At 44.1% G+C, this 24,623-nt stretch overlaps 1 protein-coding gene across 1 annotated transcript in view; it reads left to right on the top strand.

Moving 5' to 3' along the window:
- The window catches only part of EPHX2 (epoxide hydrolase 2), a 277,061-nt gene that overhangs the window by 122,603 nt on the left and 129,835 nt on the right, over positions 1 to 24,623 (top strand). The window contains exons 10-11 of the mRNA XM_029596221.1: positions 871 to 897; positions 12,545 to 12,630. Of these exons, the coding sequence (XP_029452081.1) occupies positions 871 to 897; positions 12,545 to 12,630 (113 nt within the window). The remainder of the gene's footprint in view (positions 1 to 870; positions 898 to 12,544; positions 12,631 to 24,623) is intronic.

Consider the following 24,623-nt stretch of genomic DNA (forward strand, 5'->3'; position numbering starts at 1 on the left):
GTATGACTGGGGGAACTGGGATGAATGTGATGGATGTCTGGGGTTGATGGAATGCATGGATGGCTGCTGCATGAGGTACTGGGGTGGAACGTGAGAGATACAAGGCAATTCTCACTGTTTTGTTTTATTTGTTATGCTGTATGTTTATCAATTCTTGGTATTGTGTGTACACTGTTGCTACAATATTATGGCATGTTGGCACTGGCTGCACAATGTTTTTTTTTTCTTTCAAAGATGGCTGCATATTCTTGCTGCTAATAATAAAAATTATTTTGAAAAAAAAAATATTTGAAAAGGAATAAAGGATAAAATGTAGAATATCATGGTGCTGCTGTATCGATCCATGGTGCACTTGCACTTTGAGTATTGTGTTCAGTTCTGAACACCCTATCACAAATATGATATATCTAGAAACTAGAAAAGTTGCAGAAAAGGACAACAAAACTGATAAAAGAGATGGAACAGCTGCATATGAAGAGAGGCTAAACAAGTTAGGGCTCTTCAGTTTGGAAAGGGGATGACGGAGAGAGAATATAAGAATTGCCATACTGGGTCAGATGGAGGTCCATCATGCCCAGTATCCTGTTTCCAAAAGTGGCCAATACTGATCACAAGTACCTGGCAAGATCCCAAACAGTTTATAAAATCATGAGTAAGGTAAGAAGGGAACAGTTATTTACTCTTTCAAATAATACTAAAGCAAGGGAATGCTCCATGAAACTAACAACCAGCACATGACCTTTCAGTATTAATCCATGAAACTGAGTACTTGTATGTAGAAACCATTACTTAATCTAAATAACAGCACAAGAATATGTATATCTCACTGTAAATATGATTAAGTCTACATACATATATTTTTATTTCTAGGAACTGGTGACTTTCCTTGACAAGTTGGTAAGAACTATACAGTTTTTGTTTCTTTTACACACTGGGGCGGATTTTAAAAGGCCCGCGCGCGTAAATCCTTCCGGATTTACGCGCGCAGGGCTCTCGCGTGCCTATTTTGCATAGGCCGCTGGCGCGCGTAAAGCCCCAGGATGCGCGTAAGTCCCGGGGCTTTCGAAAAGGGGCGTGTCCGGGGGCGTTCCCGAAACGACATGGCGTTTCGGGGGCGTGCCGCGGTGTTTCGGGGGCGTGCCGCGGCGTTTCGGGGGCGGGCCCGGGGGCGTGGCGCCGGCCCGGGGACGTGGTCGAGGCCTCCAGACCAGCCCCCGGGACCGGAGGATGGAGCGGGGCTGCCGACAAAGGTAGGGGGGGTTTAGATAGGGCCGGGGGGGTTTAGATAGGGCCGGGGGGGGGGTGGGTAAGGGAGGGGAAGGTGGGGGGAGGGCGAAGGAAAGTTCCCTCTGAGGCCGCTCCGAAATCGGAGCGGCCTCGGAGGGAACAGGCAGCGCGCGCTGGGCTCGGCGCGCGCAGTTTGCACAAATGTGCACCCCCTTGCGCGCACCGACCCCAGATTTTATAAGATACGCGCGTGTCTTATAAAATCCAGCGTACTTTTGTTCGCGCCTGGTGCGTGAACAAAAATACGCGATCGCGCAAGTATTTAAAATCTACCCCACTATGAAACTGTTTTGAAGAGTCTTTCCTATTTTGTGTTTAGATTGATAACTTGTACTCCTCACATGACTTTTCTTGCAAATGGGATCCTGATGTCATTTTATTTAAAGTGCTTTACAATTTTAGTACTTTTTAAAATGGATGAAGTAATCAAGCATTGACACCCTATTTTGAAGAGCTTTGCATAAGCACAGTCTAGTAGTACTGCAGATAAATATAAATACTATAAATATAATACTGTAAATTGAATATTATAAATATAAATAGGGCCCTAAATTTTTAAGTCTTAATGTCATTTATAGACTTGCAAATTTAAAAGCTTTCCCATCTTTGCTTTATCCAACATTCCAAACTCGGAAACTGACAATCCAATCCTCTTAAATCCTCTTGGGTGCTCTCAAATTATTTATGGAAGGGCTTACATGTGTTCATTATGGAAAGAGCAACTTACATGCAATTTTATCCTTAGGTCATATGATAAAGATGGCTTACATCTGTCCATTAGAGGAAAAAGGATCCTAAATGAAACATTTTAGTCTGTCATAAGGCATTTAAACTAGAAGACTAGAGTGGCAGAAGGAAGTTGAAATGTTAGCCCTGACAAATAGAGGATGTGTGTGGAGAAATTAACAAAAATTACAAAAATCAGCTCAATAAGGCAGTAAAGGGATGTAAGAAGAGCAGCAAACAGAGAAAAACTGGAAGGCTGTGAGCACTAATGTTCATAGTCTGGACAATAATATTCCAGATCTGCAAGCCCTAATGGTAGAGGTAGACTTGGATATTGTTGCTATTACAGAAACATTGTTCAGTAAGTCTCATCACTTGGATTCAGCCATACTGGGCTGTAACTTGTTCAGAGAGAATAGAAATGACAGAAATGAGGGAGCAGTAGCTCTTTATATCAAAAATAATATCTAGCAACTGAAACGTAGGGGGTGTGGGGAAAGGAGGAAGTGCTGTGAGTTGTCTTAAAAACAGATGGTACTTGCAAGTATACTGGTGTGGTCTGCAGGCCTCCAAATCAGAAGAACTAGATAGAGATCTGGCTAAAGACATCCAAAAGGTGGGAAAGAAATAAGTGTTGCTCATTGGAAATTTTAATTTGCTGGATGTGGGTTGAAGTATCCCTGCTTCAGAATTTGCAAGTAGTAGAGAGATGGTAGATGCCCTTCCAGGGGCTATGCTCAGACAAATGGTAATGGAACCCATGAGGAGAGAAGCACAACTGGATCTGGTACTCTCAAATGGAAGCAGTATCTCAAATGTCCAGGTATTTGCCCTTCTGGGCACCAGTGATCATCAGACAGTATGATTGGAAATAATGGCCAAGAGGGAGGGAAGTCCCACTAAAATCAAGGTCCTGGATTTAAAAAATACAGACTTTGGTAAAATAGCAACTTTCCTTGAGAAGGAACTGGAAGGCTATGGGGCTCAATAATACATCCTCGGATACTTAGGGAGCTCTGAAAAATTCTGAAAGGAGGAGGCTGGAAGCTCCAGGCTGGTTAGCCTTACCTCTGTGGTGGGAAAGTTCATGGAAAGATTGCTAAAGGAAAGGATAATGAACTATCAGCAATCCAGTGGGTTACAGGATCCAAGAATTTCATTGCTAAATTCCGAGACCTTGCATGGACAAATGGAATAATGGCATGAGTGGACATGCCTAGTTCTAGAAACTTTGAAATAATTGTTTTGTGCTGGGCTCCATGTAATGTCATCCATATGTGACAACACTGCTTATAGGTAAGCAACTCTGCTGTAAATGTTAACATTTTAGCTGGTCGCGCAGAGGCCCAAGACCAGTCACACTTTTACCCCCAGTACTGCTGGGCTTTGTAGAAGCTGCTGGGATCCCAGTGATGAAGATATCACCTGCAGCCATCTTGTTATTCCCCTGGAACTCTCTAAGCACGTTCATATTGGCCTCGCAGCAGGAAAGATCCTGGAGGCGCCAATGATGATGGCACAGCAGGATATTTAAACTCCAACTGTGCTCCAAGCCCTCACCTCAGCAACAGGTCCCCTGCAGTATTGCAGTGCATGTTGCTACCTGGATCCTGCTGTGCTTCGGTTCTTGCCAGCCCCTGGAACCCAAGGGCTCAACCTGCAGGGAATGGGACTGCTATAGGTGAAGGTCCATCTCAGTCCCAGCTAGGACGTGTCTACCAGATGTCAGCATGGGCCTAGTGAATTCACCCACTAGGCAGTGTCAACCACACCACAGCACAAGGACTCACAAAAGTGTCAGTTTGATGCCATAAACCCAATAGACCCACCATCAGACAAGGCCATGCCTGGACTAGTCCAGCAAATTCACCAGCAGCAGGAGCTGCTTAATCAAGTTACTGGCCAACTTGAAGGTCTCGTAGTACGTATGGATGCTATGTAGGCTCAACTACCTGCAGCAGCCACTACCCTGGCGGTCACCCCTTCAGTCATGCCTGCCCTGTTCCAGGGTCTATGCCTCATCTTCCACCACTGCCCAGATATCTCGGAGACCCCAAGGAGTGCATAGGTTTTATAAACCAATGTCCTATACATTTTGAATTTGTCAGCCCTCTACACATCAGACCGCACGAAGATGACATGTATGCTTTCCCTGATGGATCTTTTCCTGGGCCTCTCCATTGTGGAAATGTGAAGACCCCATCCTTGAGAAACTGGAACATTTCTTGCAGCAATTTCATCTTGTTTGAACCAAGCAGTAACACCTTCGCCGCCATGGAACTATTGCAGATCGCCAAGGTACTTGCACAGTGGGTGAATATGTGGTACAGTTCTGTACCCTGGCCTTGAAGCTTTGCTAAGGTGAGGATAGCCTGACAGCCATTTTTTGGCAGGGACTAGCAGCCTGGATAAAAGATGAGCTGTCAGGCGGATATGTTCCCTCCTGTCTGGAAGGTCTAATATCCTTGGCTATTCGGATAGACCTAAGGTTCCAGAGCGTGCTCAAGAAAGCAGCCCTTCTTGCTATCCTGTCCATTTGGCTTTCAGATTTCAGTGACCTCTTACACCCGCATCAGTTCCAGAATCATCATACACTCCAGATAAAGCTATGTAATTGGGCCAGTCTAAGCTTTTTCTGGAAGACGGAGGCAATTAAACCTGTGTCTATATTGTGCTAGCCTGGGCCACTTCGGCAGCCACTTCCTAGAGGAGTTGGGGAAATGAGCAGACCTAGGGTTGGTCGAAGAGGAGCCCCTAGGTTGGACTTCTCCCTCTCCACAACTACTGGTACATATCTGCCTCACCATAGGGGAATCCTTAATCCATATGCAGACGTTCCTGGACTGGGGCAGGTGGTAATTTTTTATTTATGCATTTTCAAACAACATAGACAGCAATTACAGCTTGTCATTGAATGGGTAACCAATACATTCAGTATCACATAAATTATTGGCTAGTTCAAAATACAATTTAACATCCATCAATCATAAGAAGAAAAACTGCCTAGTCAATAAATTCTAAATAAAGGAAATACTCCCGTTATAAGGTAATAATTGGGAGATCCAAGTTTCAAAACAGAGCAACAGTAATAATCATAAGGCATTTAGAAGGTTAAAACGTTCTATCACCATATCCCATGACCAGGCAACATTATCATTTAGTTAATCGTGCATCAAGAAATTGACGTAATTCGGGTGGATCAAGAAATACAAATCTTTCATTACTATATTTAACTATGCATTTGCTTGGAAAATAGATTATCTGCGCACCAAGATCTTTCACCTCCTGGGTCATTTGAAGGAAGTTTTTTCTTCTCATTTGTGTAACTCTGGCATATCCAGAAATTCCCAGATCTTTTGTCCTAAATAGGATTTCTCTCTATTCTGAAGGGAAAGCTTCAATATTTTATCTCTGTCTGAAGCCAAGGCAAATCTTATGCATAAAGTCCCATGGTATTCAACCTGTTCCTCCATTGTTGTTTCCAAAAATTCTGTAAGATTAGCCATGTTCTGTGGATCTTTGATTTGCTGATCATTATCCCTTTTTTTTCCAGGTATCACAAAAAAGATCTTGAGTATTGTTGGTAGGGTTTCCAAAATAAATGAAGGTTTTCAATCATATATTTTTTTAAATTGCTCAAAAGGAGAGATGAGCTTAACCTTTGGAAAGTTTAATACTCAAGTTATTATATCTCCCCTCATTCTCCATATTCTCAATCTTTCTAGCATGCATCTGTTCGCCCTGGATTAATCCAGTTTGAAATTTTTGCATTTGAGAGACACAAGAATTCAAATCCTCCAATTTCTTAGTATGTGCTGATATTATTGGATCAATCTGAACTATACGATTTTGAGTTTCAGACAGTGTTAAATTTAAGTTCTCATCTGAGGTTTTTAACGCCATCAGCACTGACCAAACATTTTCTAAAGTTATTCCAGTTACTTGATCCTCTCTTGAACTAGCCAGTTCACTACCTGTACCTTGCTGGCTTCGTTCCTGTCTCAAAACAGAGGCCGAGGCCATGCCAGAGTGCCTCTCAGGTGTCTAGGTCAGTGGCTCCACAGAGCTCCCTTCTCTGCTGCCACTGCTTCCTCGCATCAGCGGGTCACTGACCTTAGGTCACTCTCCTCCTTCCCTGGTAATCTCCCCAATGGGATCGAGCACCTCCGACTTCTCCAGACATCCGGCCTCTCCCGGTACTAGGGACTGCACAACTTGAGGCAGCTCTGGCGTCACTGGAGCCCCGGGGCTTAGTGAGATGTGCAGGTCCAATGGCGTCTGTATTGACTCCACCCCGATGTCAACAGCGGACTCCTCTGCTGGGGCAGGTGGTAATTTTATCGAGGAGTCACTGGTTCACCAGCACAACCTGCCCATATTAATCTTGACCCCCTACCCTCACCATCTACTCTGTTTATGATGAGTCTCTTCCCTGTTGTGTGAACATGTTCACTGCACCTATTACCATGCAGACTAGGCTTTTCACACTGAGGGCATCAGCGTATATGTCCTACCTAGGGCAGTCAATCCTGTCTTTCTTAGATTTCTGTGGTTCTGTCTCCATCAGCCATCCATAGGCTGGAAGATGCTGCAAATTGCCCGTTGCGGTCCCTCCTGTGTGGAGAGTTGCCTTGCTCAAGTCTTACCAACAGTCACCTTGGTTCTGGCTACTCTTCCTGCCCTGCCAGGCTTACCACCCTAGTACTTTGCCTACAAGGTAGTCTTCAGCTAAATCACTACCGCCTCACCGATCATATGATAATCTGATAGACTTCCTACCCGAGAAGATGCCACCTAGAAGTCGGGTATACCCTTCATTGGCACTAGAAACATAGGCTATGTCCATGTATATTCAAGAGAATTTGGAGAGCGGCTTCATCCAACCCTCCTCATCCCCTGCAGGAGCCAGGTTCTTTCTTTCTAGGAAAAAATGACAGCTTCCTCAGACCCTGTAAAAATTACAGTGCTACTACCTGGAAATATTTGTACCCTTTACCTCTCAGAGTTCTTTGATCATCTTGAGAAGCACAAATCTTCACTAAATTTGACCTCTATGGGGCATATAAACTGATATGCATACAAGAGTGTGATGCGTGGAAGATGGCTTTTAACATCAGGGATGGCCATTATGAATACTTGGTCATGCTATTTGGCCTTTGTAATGCCCCCGCCATCTTCCAACATATGTTCAACGAGACATTTTGAGACATTTAGTACTCTGTGGTAGTATATTTAAATGATATTCTCATCTTTTCATTAGCTCAGCACTGTTCGCATGTAAAACAAATCTTACAGCACCTTCAAGAGCACCATTTGTGCACTTTTTCAAGCTTCATGTATGTTTGAACAAGAAGAATTGCCCTTCCTTGGATACATCGTTTCCTGGCATGGGCTTCAGATGGACCCTGAGAATTTAAAATCCATTCTGGATTGGCCTCATCCTGTTGGGGTCAAGTCCCTACAATGTTTCCTGGGCTTTGTGAATTACTACAGACAGTTCATGCATGAATATTCCTAGTAGGCAGCTCCTCTCACCACCCTTACTAGAAGCCACTCCACACTGGGTGGAAAAGGCCATCCATGCCTTTAACTGCCTCAAACAAGAGTTCCTATAGGATCCTTGTCTTCACCACCAAGATCTATCAAAACCTTTCATCTTGGAGGTAGATGCTTCTGCCATCGGGGTAGAAGCTGTCCTCACTCAACATGACAGCCATGTGACTCTTAAACCATGTTTTTTACTTCTCCAAAAAATTCACCCCTGAGGAGAGCTACTTCATGATTAGTAATCATGAACTCCTGGCAGTAAAGTTAGCACTAAAGGAGCGGCATCATCTGTTGGAGGGGGCTCGACACCCAGTCACCATTTAAGTGAATCACAAGAACTTGGAATACCCGCAATGGCCCCAGGACTTAAATCCTAGACAAGCCTGTTAGTCTCTGTTTTTCTACCATTTTGACTTTGAACTATACTATTGTCCTGCTAAAAAGAACCAGCTGGCTAATGTCTTGTCATGATTTTTTGAGATCAAAGACACCTTAGAGCTCCCTTGCCACATTATTGATCAAAGCTGTACCTGTACCACCCTGACACTCAGGGAAAATGTACTCAAATGGGCTCATTATTCCCACGTGGCAGGACATCGCGGCATCACCAGAACCTAGGAACTTATTCTCCACCATTATTGGTGACCGCAAATGAAGCAAGACATGAAAAGCTACGTGGAATCCTGTCCCACCTGTATAATGCATAAGAGGTCCCATGCTCACCCTTGGGGGCTGTTACAGCCATTGCCAGCCCCCAAGGACTCTGGACCCACTTGGCCACTGACTTTGTCATTGATCTTCTCCTCTCTAATGGTCACATGACGATATGGGTAGTGGTGTACCACTTTTCTAAATTGGTTCACATCACAACACTCGCCACATTCCCATCTGCACCAGAATAGGCCCATCTCTTTGTGTAACATATCTACCATTTTACATGGGATTCCTTCTCATATTCTCTCAGACTGGGGAGTTCAGTTCACTGCCCAATTCTGGAAGAGCCTTTGTAAAAAAAAAATAAAAATAAAATAAAGTTTGGTATCACATTGGACTTTACCTCGGTATATCATCCTCAGAGTAATAGACAGACAGGGTCAACGAGTCTCTCAAGAGCTTCTTGAGAACATACGTCAACGAGCACCAAGAAGACTTGGCTACTCTTCTCTCATGGGCAGAGATTTGCCATAACAACCATTTGGGTGCTCGGGATCTTCACCTTTCCAGATATTCTTCGGCCGTTGTCTTAGAGTGTCACTCTTAGAGTGCTACTTTCCGTGTCATTCTCTGTCTCCTGTCCTGCAGCTAAATATGAGTCACAACCTTTAAAGAGCTATGGCAGAAGACAGTTTCTTATTTTAGCTGACAAATGATTTAAGAAGTAAGCCAGCACTGCAATTCCAGCTGGGGGAGCAGATATGGCTAAGTACCTAAAATGCATGTCTCAAAATGCCTTTTACAAATTTGCTCTGACATTTGTGGGACTATTCTCCATTATTCGCCAGATAGGACCAGTGTTCTACCAACTGAAGCTTCCTTCTATTTTCAAGGTATACAATGTGTTCCATGTATCTATTCTTAAACCAGTGATCCTATTCTAGTCATCCAGATCTCTTCCCAAGTCTACAGAGGTGATCTCTGAAGAAACAATATACAAGGTCCAAGAAATACTAAATTCCAGAAGAGGTTATAATAAGATACAATAATTGATCTTTTGGAAAGGCTTCAGCCCTGAGGAGAACTCATGGGAGCCTGCATCTAATCTTCAAGCTCCACAACTAGTAAAGGAATTTCATCATCGCTTCTCCCAAAAACCAAAACACAGAGCTTTGGCGAGGGGGCTTAAGAGGAGGTTACTATAATGTTTGAGCCAGTTGCAGGGAGGCCTGTGACCAGCCACACTCATCCCAGATACCGCCGGTCCCTGAAGATGCCATTGGGATCTCAGAGGTGAAGACACCACATGATAACATCAGCTGTTTGTGGTGTGGATGCCACTATCATGTTCGTTCCTAGGCTTTCTCTAGGTGTGCGTACACAGCATGCACTGCTGCTTATTAGCCCCACAACGGGAAAGACCCTAGAGGTGCCCAGTGATGATGTCTGTGTGGCTGGGTATTTAAACCCCAGCTGCGCTCCAAGCCTTCGCCTCAGCAACAGGTCCGCTGCAACCTTGAAGTGCGTGTCACTATCTGGATCCCATCCAGCCTTGCCTTGCCCAGCTTACCCAGCACTGCCCCAGTCCTTTGTCCACTTTGTCTCCTGGTATTGACCTCTGTTACTGACCCGGACCATCTTCCTGCCTGCCACCTGGTATTGACTTTGGCCCCAGATCTTGACTGCACCCTGTATGCTACCTGCCTGCCTCAATCCTATGCCTGCACCTGATAACTGCCTGACTGCAGCCTCGCCTAACCTTAACCAGACTCTGGACTTTCATTTGACTGCCCTGTGGGATGTTCACCTAAGTCCTGTCGGCCCCTGGAACCGAAGGGCTCAACCTATGGGGTTAGTATAGGTGAAGATACAGCTCAGTCTCAGCTTTGGACATTTCCGCTAGCTGTCCACGTGAGCCTAGCGGATTCACCCACTAGGCAGTGTCAACCATGCCAACTCAAGGGCTCCCATGTCAGTTTGATTATAGATGTAAAATTGTTACCTGCTAAGAATTGAAGATTGGCAGGCTATCACTTTTTTTTAAAATAACTAGCGGACCCCTGCCATACGTTGCAGTGGCAGAGTCAGATTCTTTGCCCTCCCTGCCCCTTCCCCTTGCTCATTTAGCTCAGTCACTCATCCTCTTCCCCCTTGGTCATTCCCTCCCCCCTTCCCTCCCCTGTCCCCACTCCAACTCGCTCCCCTCACACTCACCTCTCCCCTCATTCTTCCTCCCCTGACAGTTACCTCCCTCCTCATTCTCCCTCCCCTCACTGTCACCTCAGTGACTCCCTACCTGGTGAGGGCTGTTTTGTAACCTTTCGGAGATGGTGCACATTTTGTGTGTGTGTTTGTGTGTGCCCTCCCCCTTTGCACCCCAAAGTAATCCCCACAGAAACATTGTGTTTATATAAGCCTCCCCCACCCTCCCTTCCCCCCCCCCCCCCACCAGGCCCTGCGAAATAGACTAACCCACAAGAGTTGCAGAATCTCAGAACTGGCCCCGCCCCCTCCGAACATGGACGCAAAAACATCCCCACGCCCCCCCCCCCCACCGCATGCCCGACGATACCTTTCAAAAATGGTAGTGGGTGGAGCGGGCGTTCATTCCGGCATGGAAGTATTGGCGCCGGGCCCTCGAGGTGGAGCAATGGGAGCAGTCGTCTCGCTCAGATAGTAAGGGCGAAGGTGCGCCGGTTGCCAGTTCAGAAAATGGCGTCGACAGGCTCTCGCCCTTACTATGTCACATGGGCTACTGCCGCTATTGGCATTCCCGAGTGTCCTAGTAAGGGAAAGAGCCGTCTGCGCCATTTTGATTGCTGGCAGCCGACAGCCGTAGTGTATGCGATGTGTCCGGAGCTGTGTTGCCCCCTCCCGCTGGAGCAGCCCGAACTATTCTGCAGTTTTTCGTGCGTTCGGAGATTGAGGGCAGTAAGTAGAAAAGTCATGTGCGTGAGGGGTGTGAGGAGGGTGTTTGTGTGTGAGTTCGTAGGGTGTGGGAATTGAAAACATGTGGCATGTGAGTGGCCTCCTGGTGTAGCATGCTGGTATTTAGTAGGTTTTTGTGTGTTTTTTGAGGGTGTGTGAAATAAGTACAACTGGCATGTGTGCGGGGCAGGGTGTGAGGAGGGTGGATTTGTGTCTGCTCGGAGGGTGTGTGAATCGCAAACATTGGTCACGTGTGTGGGATGTGAGCATTTGTGTAAGGTGTAAGAGCTTCCGCTTACATCCACCAGATGTCGCTGTTTTGTGGAACCAAATTTTAAAAGTTTTTTACCAGCCCCCGGTGTGACATATATGTAATGTAAGTGAAGAAGATCCTTCCCATATGTGAGGTGAAACTTGTGTCCAAATTTGAACGCGATCTGTTAAGTGGTTGCTGAGATTAGCGATTTGGTACAAACTATTTAACATTTTTATTTATATAGATTTGCCAAAACTAGATGAAATCTATGGAGGTAATTTTCAGAAAGACTTGTGTGTTGTATATTATTTCTTAACAAGCCATTAAGCCCGTTAAAACGGGCTACATTAAATTTTTTTTCAGTCCATTTTCGAACACAGCACCCTTCTACACTTTTTCTCCCTCACTCCCCCTTCCCCTCGTTCACTCATCCCCTTCCCTCCACTCAGCCTTACTCACCCTCTGTCTCCCACTGCCTCCCTCCCCTCACTCTCACCTTCCTCCCCTTCCCTCAGTCACTCCCCACGCTCTCTCAATCCCATCCCCTCTCCCTCAGCCCTCCTTCACTCCCTTTTTCTCTGCTCCACAACTTCTTACCCTTCCACTTACTCACATCCCTCTGTCTCTCACCTCCCCCTCATTCTGCCTCCCCCCTCACTCCTCCCCACCTCTCCCTCCCCTCTCCTCCCTCCCTCCCACTCTCTCCTCCCTCCTCCCACCCACACTCTCTCCTCCCTCCCACTCCCTCCCTCTCACTCAGTCCCTCCCCCTCTCTCTCTCCTTCCTCACTACTGGCTGCCGCACCTGGCTGCCGCTCGACGCCGCCATGTTGATATTCAGCTGACGCTCGCTGAGACCGACGTGCGGCACATCGATCAAGCTTCGTTTATTAGGTTGATTCTCACAAGTGTGTCAAGTACACCAGGAACATGTTTAAATTATCTTAGCATGTTACATGTTTATATTTACTGAATGATTTTTAGTAACATTTGAGACTGGTTTGCATGAATACAGTTCTTAGCTGGATTAAAGATGGGGAAATGAGTACAGTGCATTTCCTTCACACTGCATAGGATATCTCACTATGATTTATTAACTGCACTTCTTTTTCTGATCACTTTTGGTTTTTCCCACTCATTTCCATAGGGAATTTCACAGGCTACATTTATTGGCCATGACTGGGGTGGTTCTCTGACATGGAACCTGGCCCTTTTTAACCCTGAGAGAGTTAGGTAAGTGTTTACTTATCTATCATGTACCACACCTCTCTGAATTGTGTGCATTAAGCAAACTTTCTTAAACTTTGGGGCAGATACTCATAAAAGCTGGGCTCCTAAATTTAGGCTCCTAAGTACTCAAGAGGCTTATATTCCCTAAGCTACATTAGGCTGTCTTTCTGATGGTGCAAGCCCTGACCCCTGGCTTAATGCAGGGATAATGCAAGATATTTGAAATATCTCGTGTTATTCTAGCAATGGCAGTGCACATACTTAAATGAACTGATTAGCATGCAAATGTTTGCCAATTACCTTAAACTATGCAAATCCAAATAATGCAACGTGCCAAATAGTTCACAAGTTGCATTATTTGATTTGAAGTTAGCTACAATTCCAGAGGTTCGATGATCCCAGGGCTTAGCCTTAAAGGGTCTAATGGTCTGGAGTAAGCCTTCACCCTTCTCTGAGAGTAATGCAGAATCCAAGGGCTGGATGTTTTTTTTATTGAAGGAGGGGGTTGGAATCAGGGGGCAGGGCTTGCACTGATCTTCAAAAGTTGTTTTTTTTTTGTGTGTTTTTTTTATTTACAGAATGGGCCACCTGCAAGGGTGGTGGTGGGGTAGGACAAGGGTTCTGTGCAGACCCCACGGGATTTTGCATTATTCTCAGGGGAGGGGGGCCTTACTGGGAGCCGTTGGCCCCTTTAAGCAATGGTGGACCCACAGTCCTGAGGCCATCATTGCATGTTTTTTGGGGGACTTTTGCTGCCACGGTATTTTTCCCCATGGGAAAATACTATGGCTGCGATATTTTCTCATGGGGAAAACTACCACAGGGGTCACATAGTGGCAGTGTCACTTACCATGACTTTGTCATTTACCATGGCTTCTCTCAGGGAAAAATACCCTAGCTTAGTCATGAAGTTTGGCACCTAATTTCAGCTGAACTTAAGGGTGTTAAGCACCAAGCCATTCTTTATGATGCTTACCCAGGGATACAAGAACACTTTGATTTTGTAGAAAGTATAATTTTTTATTGATCAATATAAGTATTCTTGGGAGATGCTGATGCCACTTATCTGACAAACTGACCACCAGCATCTTGTTGTATACATGAACTGCTGCTTCTTTTATACGTAAAATACAATACAGTACTAGGTTAGAATGTCTAAAAGTGCTTGACTACCCAGAGAATAATTTACATTGATTGTCATGTCAACAGCATGATAGATTATCCCTAAACTACCCTGATTATTTCTCCAAGGTGGGGCCCATTTACCATCACTCTGTAGATAGTCCTTTGTTCTGTTAGAATCTTGTTGGTCAGGGCAATTATCACATCTTAGGCTGTGTTTACAGATGCCCATGTAGTGATAGTCTAGCCTGAAGTTCCAACCGTTTCCTTCTGCTTTTGTGACCCTATAATTAGGCATCACAAAGTATTAGCAGCTTCAACTGCTGTCCAGATGTCCTTGGAATTCCTCCAGGTCAGGCTCAGTAAGACATTTGAAGTTCACATAGCCAGAAAAGCTAAGATAGCAGAGGATTCTGGGTCAGTTGCCGTCTCCATGTTGGTTCTCACACATATCAAGGGCCAAAGTTTTCAGCTGAAAATTCACATAAATTTAGGAGCTTAAAAATGAGGGTCCTAAATTTAGGCCTGCTAGAATTAAACCCCTAAATTAAGTGTCTAGTTTTGAAAATCAGTGCAAAGCTCCAAACTTTGTCTGCCTTAACTCCACCCCTTGTAATTACCTAATTCCTAGTGAAACTAGGTGCCTAAATTTAGGAACACAGCCTTAGGAGCCTAATTCTAAAAGTTAGGAACCTAAACCCTTTGAAAATTGGCCTCCTTGTTTTTACAGCCTAAGCTACTGTACTCAATGATATATTTGAAATGCAACAGATTTTATAAAAAGTCTTTCTAAATAAATATCGTTTTGCCATGTCACTAATCATAGCCTGAAATTATTTTCCTGCCTAGTAGTAGACCTCGCTGATTAAGCATTACAGAATGCTCTGCAGTTAGTGGTCGAATTCTAGCAAAGACATTTGGACAAGAAGGAAGCATGCAACTACAGATCCATTAGTGTGATATCAGTAGTGGACAAAACCATGGAAGCAATACAAAAAACAAAAAAAAAAAAGTGCAGCACCTTGAAAATAGTAAATTACAGGGCAGCAGACAACATGGTTTCACGAAAGGAAGATCCTGTCAGAGAAAATTAGTTTTTTTTAACTAGGTGACAAAAGTAGTGGATCAGGGACGTGAAGTAAATATTGTCTATCTGAATTTTAGTGCGTTTTTCTTTACCCTGTTAGGCACAGAAGACTAATAAGCAAGCTAGATGGTATAGGAGTAGGCCAAGGTTTAACAGGGTTAAGGAACTGATTGAGCAACAATTCATCATGTGGTGGTGAAGGGAGTCTGTTCTGAAGATAAAATGACTAGTAGAGTCCACAAAGTTTGTAGGAAATTCTTTATGGAGAAGTGGGACAGTAAACAGGTGGGTGATGCCATCCAATGGCGCTGATGCGGAAAAGCACTTATGCAGAAAACGCAAGAAGGTTTTCCTGTCTCATGAGTTTCTTCTGTCTTTTTTTCTTCTGTTTGTGTGAAAGGGACTAATTTTGATTCTCTCTAGCTGTTTGTCAGCTTTTCAGTTATTCTATATATATATATTTTTTTTTTACTAAAGCATTTTTCTCTTTCTGAGTCTCTTAAAAAAAACAAAAAACAAAATTTGAATTTTGTTACTATTAGTTTTCCTATCAAAATTGAAATCACCTTAGCACACTTCACTATGGTGTCACCCATAGGATATTCTGGCAGTGTGGAGAAAATGACAGATGCCATTCTGAAGATGTCATCCAGGGGCACCGCAGTCTGTTTCCTATCTCATTCTCTTTAAGATCCAGAGGCTGGTGTATATGCACGCCTAAAGGGAGCAGAGCTGGCATGGCAGTGGTGCCCATGCCATGTGTGTGAGGTGGTATTTAGGGGTAAGTGCACAGGGTCACGGGGTTGTCCCACAAGCAAGCAAATGTAAGAGTACCCCCTCTTAGGCCTCCCTCGAAAGTTTGAGGTTTCGGCCTAGAGGGGATTTGCTGGTAGAACTCTTTCACCAGAAGAGGTGCATTGAGATTGGTTGCAGGTTCCCAGGAATTCACTTCTGGTCTGTAGTGTTTCCATGTGATGAGATACTCCAATTTATTTGGGTTTTTTTATTCATTTATGTGATTTATTGCATTGTGTACGAGAATCTAGAATTTCCTGAACATCATACTGAATATCCTCTTCAGAGGAAATGTCTGTAGGTTTGGAATGTCTTGGGGATGGCCAGGAAAGAACCAGTGGCTTCAGTAAAGAGACATGGAATATGATGTGTACCCTCAAAGTGGTTGGAAGTTTGAGTTGATACATCACTGGACCTATTTGATGCAAGACTGGGAAGGGATCTATAAAGCAAGGAGCCAGCTGGAGAGAGGGAATGTGAAGACATAGGTGCTGGGCACTGAGCCGTACCAGATCCCCCATTTGGAATTGTGGAGCTGATCTACATTGGGCATCTGCTTGTTTTTTTGCTTCATCAGCAGCCTTGATGAATAGTTGATTAGTGCGGGCCAAGTGGTCTTGGAGTTCCTGTTCTGTAAGGCAGGCTGCTGGACAGAACACATAGAGAGGAAGAGGTGGAGGGACCCCAGGATGCCTGCGGTAGATCACTTGAAACGGGAGGAGCCAGTGATACTACTCACATGATTATGTGAGAACTCTGCCCATGGTAGCAAAGTGGCCAATCTTGTCATTCGTTGAAATATAGGCGGAGAAAGGTATTGATGTCCTGATACATTCTCTATTTGCCTATTGCCTTGTGGATGGTAGGCGGATGTAAAGTCCAAGGTGATGCCAAATTTCTGGCAGAGTCCCTTCCTATAACGGGCCGTAAGCTGGATGCCCCAATCAGATAGGATATGAGAGGGTAATCCGTGTAACCTGAAGACATGCTGGATGAACAGGTGGCACTGTTGCAGGTGGGCCAGCTCAGGAGCAGAAAGTAATCCAGGGAGTGATATGAAATGTGCTATATTGGAAAATGTATGCACTACAAACCATATCGCAGTGGAGCCGTGTGAGAGGGGGAAATCCACAGCTGTAACATTCCCCAAGGTCTGGCATGAGCAGATTTATGCTGCACACAAACGGGGTAGGATTCCACATATTTCTTTACATCCATCTTTACTGTGGCCATCAATAAAGGCATTGGAGGAGTTCGAGAGTACTGGTTACTCTGGAATGTCCTGCCAGGTGATAGTCATGAGGCCATTTTTACACTTGTGCCCAAAGTGTTTTGGGCGCTACTGTTTTTCCCTGGGGAAATCTGTGTAGCTGATGCGACTGATTCTCGCAGGATACAATGATGTGTCGAGGAGCCTCAGTGGTATCTTCCATTTGGAAGGAATAAGAGAGAGCATGTTCTCTCTGATTCTTGGACATTGGTTGGTAGCAGAGCTCAAAATTGAATCAATAATAGGAGAGGCCAGTAGGTCTGTCTGGGGTTAACTTGTTGAGCTTGCTGAAGATACTTCAGATTTTTCTGGTCTGTGTAGATCTTGATCCGATGCTTGGCACTCTCAAGGAGGTGCTGCCATTCTTCCAATGGCAACTTCACTGCCAGGAACTCATGATCCCCAATTGTGTAGTTCCTCTTTGCTGGGGAAAACTTCTTAGAGGAGGAGGTGCATGGCAGGAGGCTCTCTTCAGTGTTTTGTTGGCTGAGGACAATCCCGACCCCAAGGGTAGAGGCATCTACCTCTAGCACGAAGAGATGATCAGGGTCCAGATGTTGCAGGCAGGGACCTTGAGAGATGGTGTATTTAAGAGCCTGGAAGGCATTGATAGCTTCCTTGAGCCAATTTTGAGTGTCATTGCATTTTCTGGTCAAGGCAGTGAGGGGCACTGCAAGAGTGGAATACCCAGGAATAAATTAACGGTAATAGTGAAGCCCAGGAAGCATTGCAGGGTGCAGAGACAGACTGGCTAGGGCCAGTTTAGAATGACTTTCTGCTTAGTGTGATCCATCAGGAAGCCAGTCCAAAAAATAATATAGCTCGGAAAAGGAAACTGCGCTTGTTCAGAGACATTTCTTGAAGTTGTTGGATTATTTGTTTAATATGTTGCTGGTGTGACACCAGGGACTTGCGAGTAGATAAGGATGCAATCCAAATATACCACTACGTAGGAATAGAGGAGATCTCGAAAGATTTCATTCAACGTATTTTGAAACATGACTGGAGCATTACAAAGCTCAAAGGACATGAGATATTCGTAGTGCTTGTCTCGAGTATTGAAGGCGGTCTTCCATTTGTCCCCTTATCTGATGCAAATTAAATTATAAGCTCCTTTTAAATCCAGCTTGGTGAAGATTTTGACACCTTGCAGGTGGCCAACCAGTTATGAAGTGAGGAGCAGTGGGGTAACAGGTCTTTCTAGTTATGGCATTGAGAACCAGGTAATCAATAGAGGGTTTGAGTCCCATCTTCTCTGCCCATGTGCTTATATTTCGTATTGAGAGATTGCTTATCAACCCTTCTTCACCCTCCTTCGGGTCGTGCCTCCTCCCCAAAAGGGAGGAGGCACGACCCGAAAAGCCAATTAGCACGTCGCGGCTGAGCGGTGAACTACTGCTGTGCTGTGTGCCGGATACACACAGCAAGAAGATCAGCAGGGCCGTGGTGGAGCTCACGTCACCACGGCCCGAAGAAACAGTCGCGTCTAAACGTGCAGGTGCTCCTCCTCCTTCCTGCCTGCGCGGCCCCGGAAGCAAAATGTTGCCGGAGCTGCATGGGAGGAAGGAGGAGGAGCATCAGCCACATGCAGAAGAGGAGCAGCGCGGCCCGAGAAGACCAGGGCCGCTGCAGAGCCCAGCCTGCAATGGTCCGTGAAGAGGAGGCCCAGAGGGGTGAGAGAGGCTGAGGGTTTGTAGAGTGTGTATGTGTGAGTGTATGAGATGAGTTGAGAGACTGTGTGTGGGAGTGAAGACCTGAATGTTTGCAGAGACAGCATGTGAGAGCCTCTGTGTGTGTGAGAGAGACAGCATGTGACTATGAGAGCCTGTGTTTGAGCAAGACAGCATGTGGAAGTGAGAGAAAGCCTGTGTGTGTATGAGACTCAGGCAGCATGTGCCAGTGAGAGACTGTGTGTATGAATGATTGTATGAGAGAGAGCATGTGACAATGAGAGTCTGTGCTTGAGCAAGACAGCATGTGGGAGTGAGAGAGAGCCTGTGTGTGTGTGAGACTCAGACAGCATGTGCCAGTGAGAGACTGTGTATGAATGATTGTATGAGAGAGAGCATGTGAGAGTGAGTGTGTGTGTGAAAGAGAGAGAGAGAAAGCATGTGAGAATGAGAACCTGACTGTGTGTTTGAGGGAAGAAGACAGAGAGAAAAAAATAGAAAAAAAGGTAATATAAAAGGAATTGGCAAAAAAAATAAGAAATGGAAGGTGGGAAAAAAAAGCCTGTGACCAACCGATTAGAAAACTAAGATCAGACAGCAAATGTAAAAAAAAAATAAATTACTTTTACTGATTGGCACATGTAATCTTTCGGAATGTGCAAGAGTAGCACTTTCTCTATGCAGATCTCACAATGTACGAGATCAGCATGGAGGAACTGGAAGCCCACGGGGCCTGCACAGAGGAGGCAGCAGAATGGGCTTCAGTGCCAGTAGCAGCAATCAGCACCTCCCCAATAGCCACGCAGCAGCAGTGACAGTGGCAGCAGAGGAATGAGAGAGGCTCAGAGGTTGTGAGGGAGCCAGTGAGAGCATGTGAACTAACACACAACCCCACAAAAAAGACACTAAAAATCTATACTGCAATCCCATCGTAACATAACAGTAATAACACCACGAACTCAAACAACAATAACCCTACCTGTGAATAAGCAAGGGTATTGACTTGTTTCCCCTCACTCACAGCTGCGAGTCGCTCTTTTCATCCTTCAATGCGATGGACCTCCATCAAATCATAACTAACCCCACTCACAAAGCAGGCCACGCCCTTGACCTATTTTCATGAACTCCCTTCTCCTCCATAACTCAACAACCTATACCCCCGTACCCTGGTCCGACCACTTTTTACATTTCTGTGGTTCTGTCTAATCTTTCGGAATGTGCAAGAGTAGCACTTTCTCTATGCAGATCTCACAATGTACGAGATCAGCATGTAGGTGTTTGTGCCACTGCCGGGACGGGGGCAGCCCTCTCTGAACAAAACGGTCTCATTTTAAGTAAGAAATGCAAAAGATTACTCACTAAACTAATAAGTAGAGCGCATGAATTAATCATAATATAAAATATTAAAACAAAACTGAAACTTACCCCAGTGATTGCAACTGTCATTTCGTCAGCAAGTTCAGCAGCTGCCTTAAATCATCAGAGTCATGGCACCAATATGTTGAAATCCCGAGGGCGGCTGTCTCAGCGACTTCCAAGTTCCCTACCTGCCTCACCTCCAGGGCAGGGACTTTTCTAGTTGTTACCTTTCTTACCTCACAAGAAGTTCCCAATTTACTGCCTGAGGCTCGTGGCACTCAGGGGCTTCGCTGCGCTGGCTGGCTTGTTATAGAAAGCACTCACAGCCTTTATATTTCTCAATAATACTGTTTATTATAGAAAGCAAAGAAAAGCCAGAAGAAGAATACAGGAAAGCATTTTTTTTATTTGCCTTTATATTATCTATCGGCATTCCTGCTTTGCTCTGTTGTGCACTATTATTCCACAGAGTAACTTGCAGTAGTGCCTCCTAGAGGCATAACAATAGAAATAAGAAAGTAGTTTAAAAAAATGTCACTTTAATCATTACCTTAATTTTTTTGTTGTATGCCAGATTTTTTATATTTTCCAGATTGACAGTCTTCCTGCCATGAAAGATGTGAAGCTGAGTTGCGGAGCTGTCTTGCAAGTTGGCAAATACAACTATAATAGAATCTCATTGGCAAGTAGGGTCAAGGAAATGGTGGCATGGTGATTAGGCCACTGCCCTCTCTTTTCATTGCTGCTCCAGACCTACTATCCATGGCCAGGGAGGAGCATATGCCTATTGGATACTGTTCCAAATCGTCCACTAAAAAGCACTTGAGCAGCCACTCAGCATCAGAAACTTCTACAGGAGGAATTTTCCTCTCGCTTGGAGGCCCATGGGGATCCAACCCAGTTCACCAAGGATAAAAGTATAGGAGAAACACCAGTGACCCTAAACAAGGATATGCATCATTGAACTTGAGACCTACTGCTATGTACATAGGCTGAACCATAAGTACAGATCTAAAGCAAGACAAAGTTGGAGTCTTTAGCCTTGTGATGATTTTGGCAACTTCATGAGACTGCTATTCACACAGAAGAGAAGGGAATGTAATTGTTCCCTATAAAACATCTGTTAGCACATCACACTGTAATAAGAGACCCCTGGTCAAGGACTGTGAAACATGTTCTTGGTGAACTCTTTGTATTCAGCCATGAGATCAGCTATGATACAGACCTTCAGATACCTGAAAGGTTTTAATGATGCACAATTGACAAATCTTTTCTGTTGGAAAGAAAGCAATAGAACTAGGGATCAAGAAATTAAAATCCAGGGATGACGACTCAGAACCAATGTCAGGACATATTTCTTAATGGAGAGGGTGGTGAATGCCTGGAATGCCCTTCCGAAGGAGGTGGTGAAGACAAAAACAGTGAAAAAATTCAAAGGGGCATGGGATAAACACTGTGGATCCCTAAAGGCTAGATGATGGAAATGAAGAGTGCATGGGAGTAACCTCTACCTAAAATAGAGCAATCTCCCTTGGTAGCCCAAAACTTTGGAACTCTCTCCCGACTAAGCTAAGAATTCAAGAAAACCTAAAAACCTTTAAAAAAAAAAAAAAAAAGAGTTAAAAACTTGGTTGTTCAACAAAGCATACCAATCCACCCAAAGGATCATCTAAACATCCCCGCCCTCCAATACAACCTCATGACTAATTGAAATTCATCACATCTATGCTTTTCGTAAATAAGAAAGAACTCATAAACTGAACTTATTTATTTATTTGAGTTTTTTCTATACCGGCATTCGTGATAAGTATCACATCATGCCGGTTTACAATAAACTCTTTAAATAAATAAATAAATTTCCCACATAGAAACCTCAGATCTGCCAACAAAGCACTCCTAACCATCCCCTCTGTTAAAACAGCTAGACTGACCCAAGTTAGAGAACGGGCCCTCTCCTTAGCCGGACCAATACTATGGAACACCCATGCCCTTAGAAATTAGACTACAGAGAGATTTTAAACTATTCAAAAAGGGCTTAAAAACCTGGCTTTTCAAGCAAGCATTTTACAAAGAGAGCGGTGGATAGTGAAATATGAATTCAGACAGCGGAACTTCAGAACGCAGCACCATTTTCTGCTCAATAAACATGTTTTATTAAAACAAAACATACATTCCATTAGAGTTATATATGCAATTAAAACTGAGAAGCATAGAAAAGGACAAGTTCTTTAACATTCTACAAATAGTCTTTATTACGAAACTGTTACTGGACATTAATGGCACTTCCTATATATAGTATTAACTTATAATTCTTTCTAAGATATATATATATGTGCCTCAGTGTAAACAGTTGTGATGGTATACTTCTTAACGACGGTATAGAAATGTTTTTAAATAAATAAATGAACCTGAATTGGGGGACTTGTATAAAAGGGCTCTGCATGCAGGGTCTTTGGTCTGCTTAGGAGGAATTTCATCAAATAAATTTTCTCACTTTAAGGGCAGTAGATATACTCTGAAGGTTTCAAGCTTAGATGGATCAAGGACAAATTCGTTGGCCAAACAGATATTTCAGTAGCTATGTTCTACCTCAACAAGCAAGGAGGAATGGGTTCATATTTCCTGTGGCAGGAAACTTTCCAGATGTGGCACTGGGCAACCTCTGACAGAGATGTCTTAAGGGTCATGTATCTGGTAAGCGAGAAGACTATACTGGTAGACAACTTAAGTCAATCTTGGAACCCTCTTATGATCCCTGGATAGAGGAGTAGCAGACCAGATGTTTCACATGTGAACCACACCCATGTGCTGTATCTCCTCTGAACAGAAATGTCCCCCTCTGTTACAAAGAGAAGCACATGGCAAGGCAACTAGCCTTGAGTGTGTTTGCCTAAGATCAGAGTTAGGGCCTTCTGTACCCTCTCCTCTGGTCACAAGTCCTTATGGAAACTCAGAGGAAACAGGGGGAACTATGATCCTCATTGCTCCCTGTTAGCCAAGTCAAATTTGGTTCCTGTTCCTCTGGTAAAGGTCCATTAGAGATCCATTCAGGTTGGGCTGTTCCAAAACACTGATCACTCAGGATCAAGGGCTGCTATACCACTCCAGCATTGATGATCTGGCTCTTACAGCATGGAAGTTGAAAGAGTAGCCATGCAACCCCTGAATATGTCCGGTGATCCTTTCTCCTGTTTCATACAAAAACTGCTTGAATACCTTCTACGTCTCTCTGAATAGAGTTGAGAATCAACTCGGGCATCACCTCAGTAGAACTGACACTTTATCACCAACATGTAGAAGGTAAATCCATCTCCGTGCAGCCTTTGGTTGTCCATTTTATACGGGGCTTGCTTCACTTGAAGTCTCCCATCAAGCCTCCCACTATGTCATGGGCTCTGAACATAGTACTCACTCAATTGATGAAAGCTCCTTTCGAACTTCTGAACTCTTGTGAACAGAAGTACCTGACCTGTAAGGTAATATTTTGGGGGGCAGTCACTTTGGCATGTGAAGTCAGTGAGCTTCAGGCCCTACTGACTTATCTACCTTACATATAGGGATCCATATTCAGCCACTATCTGGTTGAGCAAGTTAGCTGGATCAACACTTATGTCAGTCTGCCAAGGTGAATAGACATTGCAGTTTAGATTGCAAGGCAACCCTAGTCTTCTATCTGAAGCGGCGTGAAGCCCTCAGATAGTCCACCCAGTTTTTGATTCATTTGACACCAGTAAGCCTGGAATTAATGTAGCCAAGTTTTCTGTTTATATTTGGCTAGCTGGTTGTCATCTCCTGTAACACCCAGACAGGCCTGGATCTGGTGAGATGTGTCCAGGCTTGCAGTGTAGGAGCCCTGGCTATGGTGGTAGCCCACCAGAGATCTGCCTCCATGGAGGAGATTTGCAAAACTGCAACGTGGAGTTCTCTCCACATGTTCACATCTCCCTACCATTTCGATAGGGACTCCTAACTCAATAGTCTGTTATATGGAAAGCATATATAATGAAATAATAATAATAATAATAAATAATAAATAATAAATAATAATGAAAGCATTTCCGGACCCTTAAAGATTCACTACCATCAAATGCAGCATTACTGAACATTTCCTATTAAACTGAAACAGTCTCTATCTACCAATCATTACAATGTTTTACTTCTCGTTAAATTTTTTATCTTTCCTCTAACTCTAATCCCAGTTAGAATGACCCCCGTTTTATTGTAACTTTTTTCTTCCATGCACTTGTTTTACTTTTTAATGTATACTCTTATGTTATTAGTTATTTACGTTATAATGTATTTCTCACCCCTTGTTTTATGTAAACCGACATGATACGAACTCCGTGAATGCCGGTATAGAAAAATACAAATAAATAAATAAATAAATAAATAAATATGGAGTCTCTGATGTATAGAATCCAATTTCATTCCTCCTTTAGACTGTTTTGGTTACAAACTGCCAAAAAAAAACATTAGGATGACCTGTTGCCACCAAAAGCAGTCTAGCCAGCTGGCACTGTTTTGCGTTTGGGTTTTCCCTTTTTTGTTTGTGGCAGCCTATATCTTGAGTGCTCATGTGTGATGACTGCCATTCTACTTGCCCTTATAAAAAATGGAATGAGTTACCTGTAATAGAAATTCTCAAGGCCAGCAAGATGATAATCCTCAGAAAACCCTCCCACCTCCCCTTGGA

Source organism: Rhinatrema bivittatum, chromosome 3, assembly GCF_901001135.1.
Source record: "Rhinatrema bivittatum chromosome 3, aRhiBiv1.1, whole genome shotgun sequence".
Taxonomy (NCBI): domain Eukaryota; kingdom Metazoa; phylum Chordata; class Amphibia; order Gymnophiona; family Rhinatrematidae; genus Rhinatrema; species Rhinatrema bivittatum.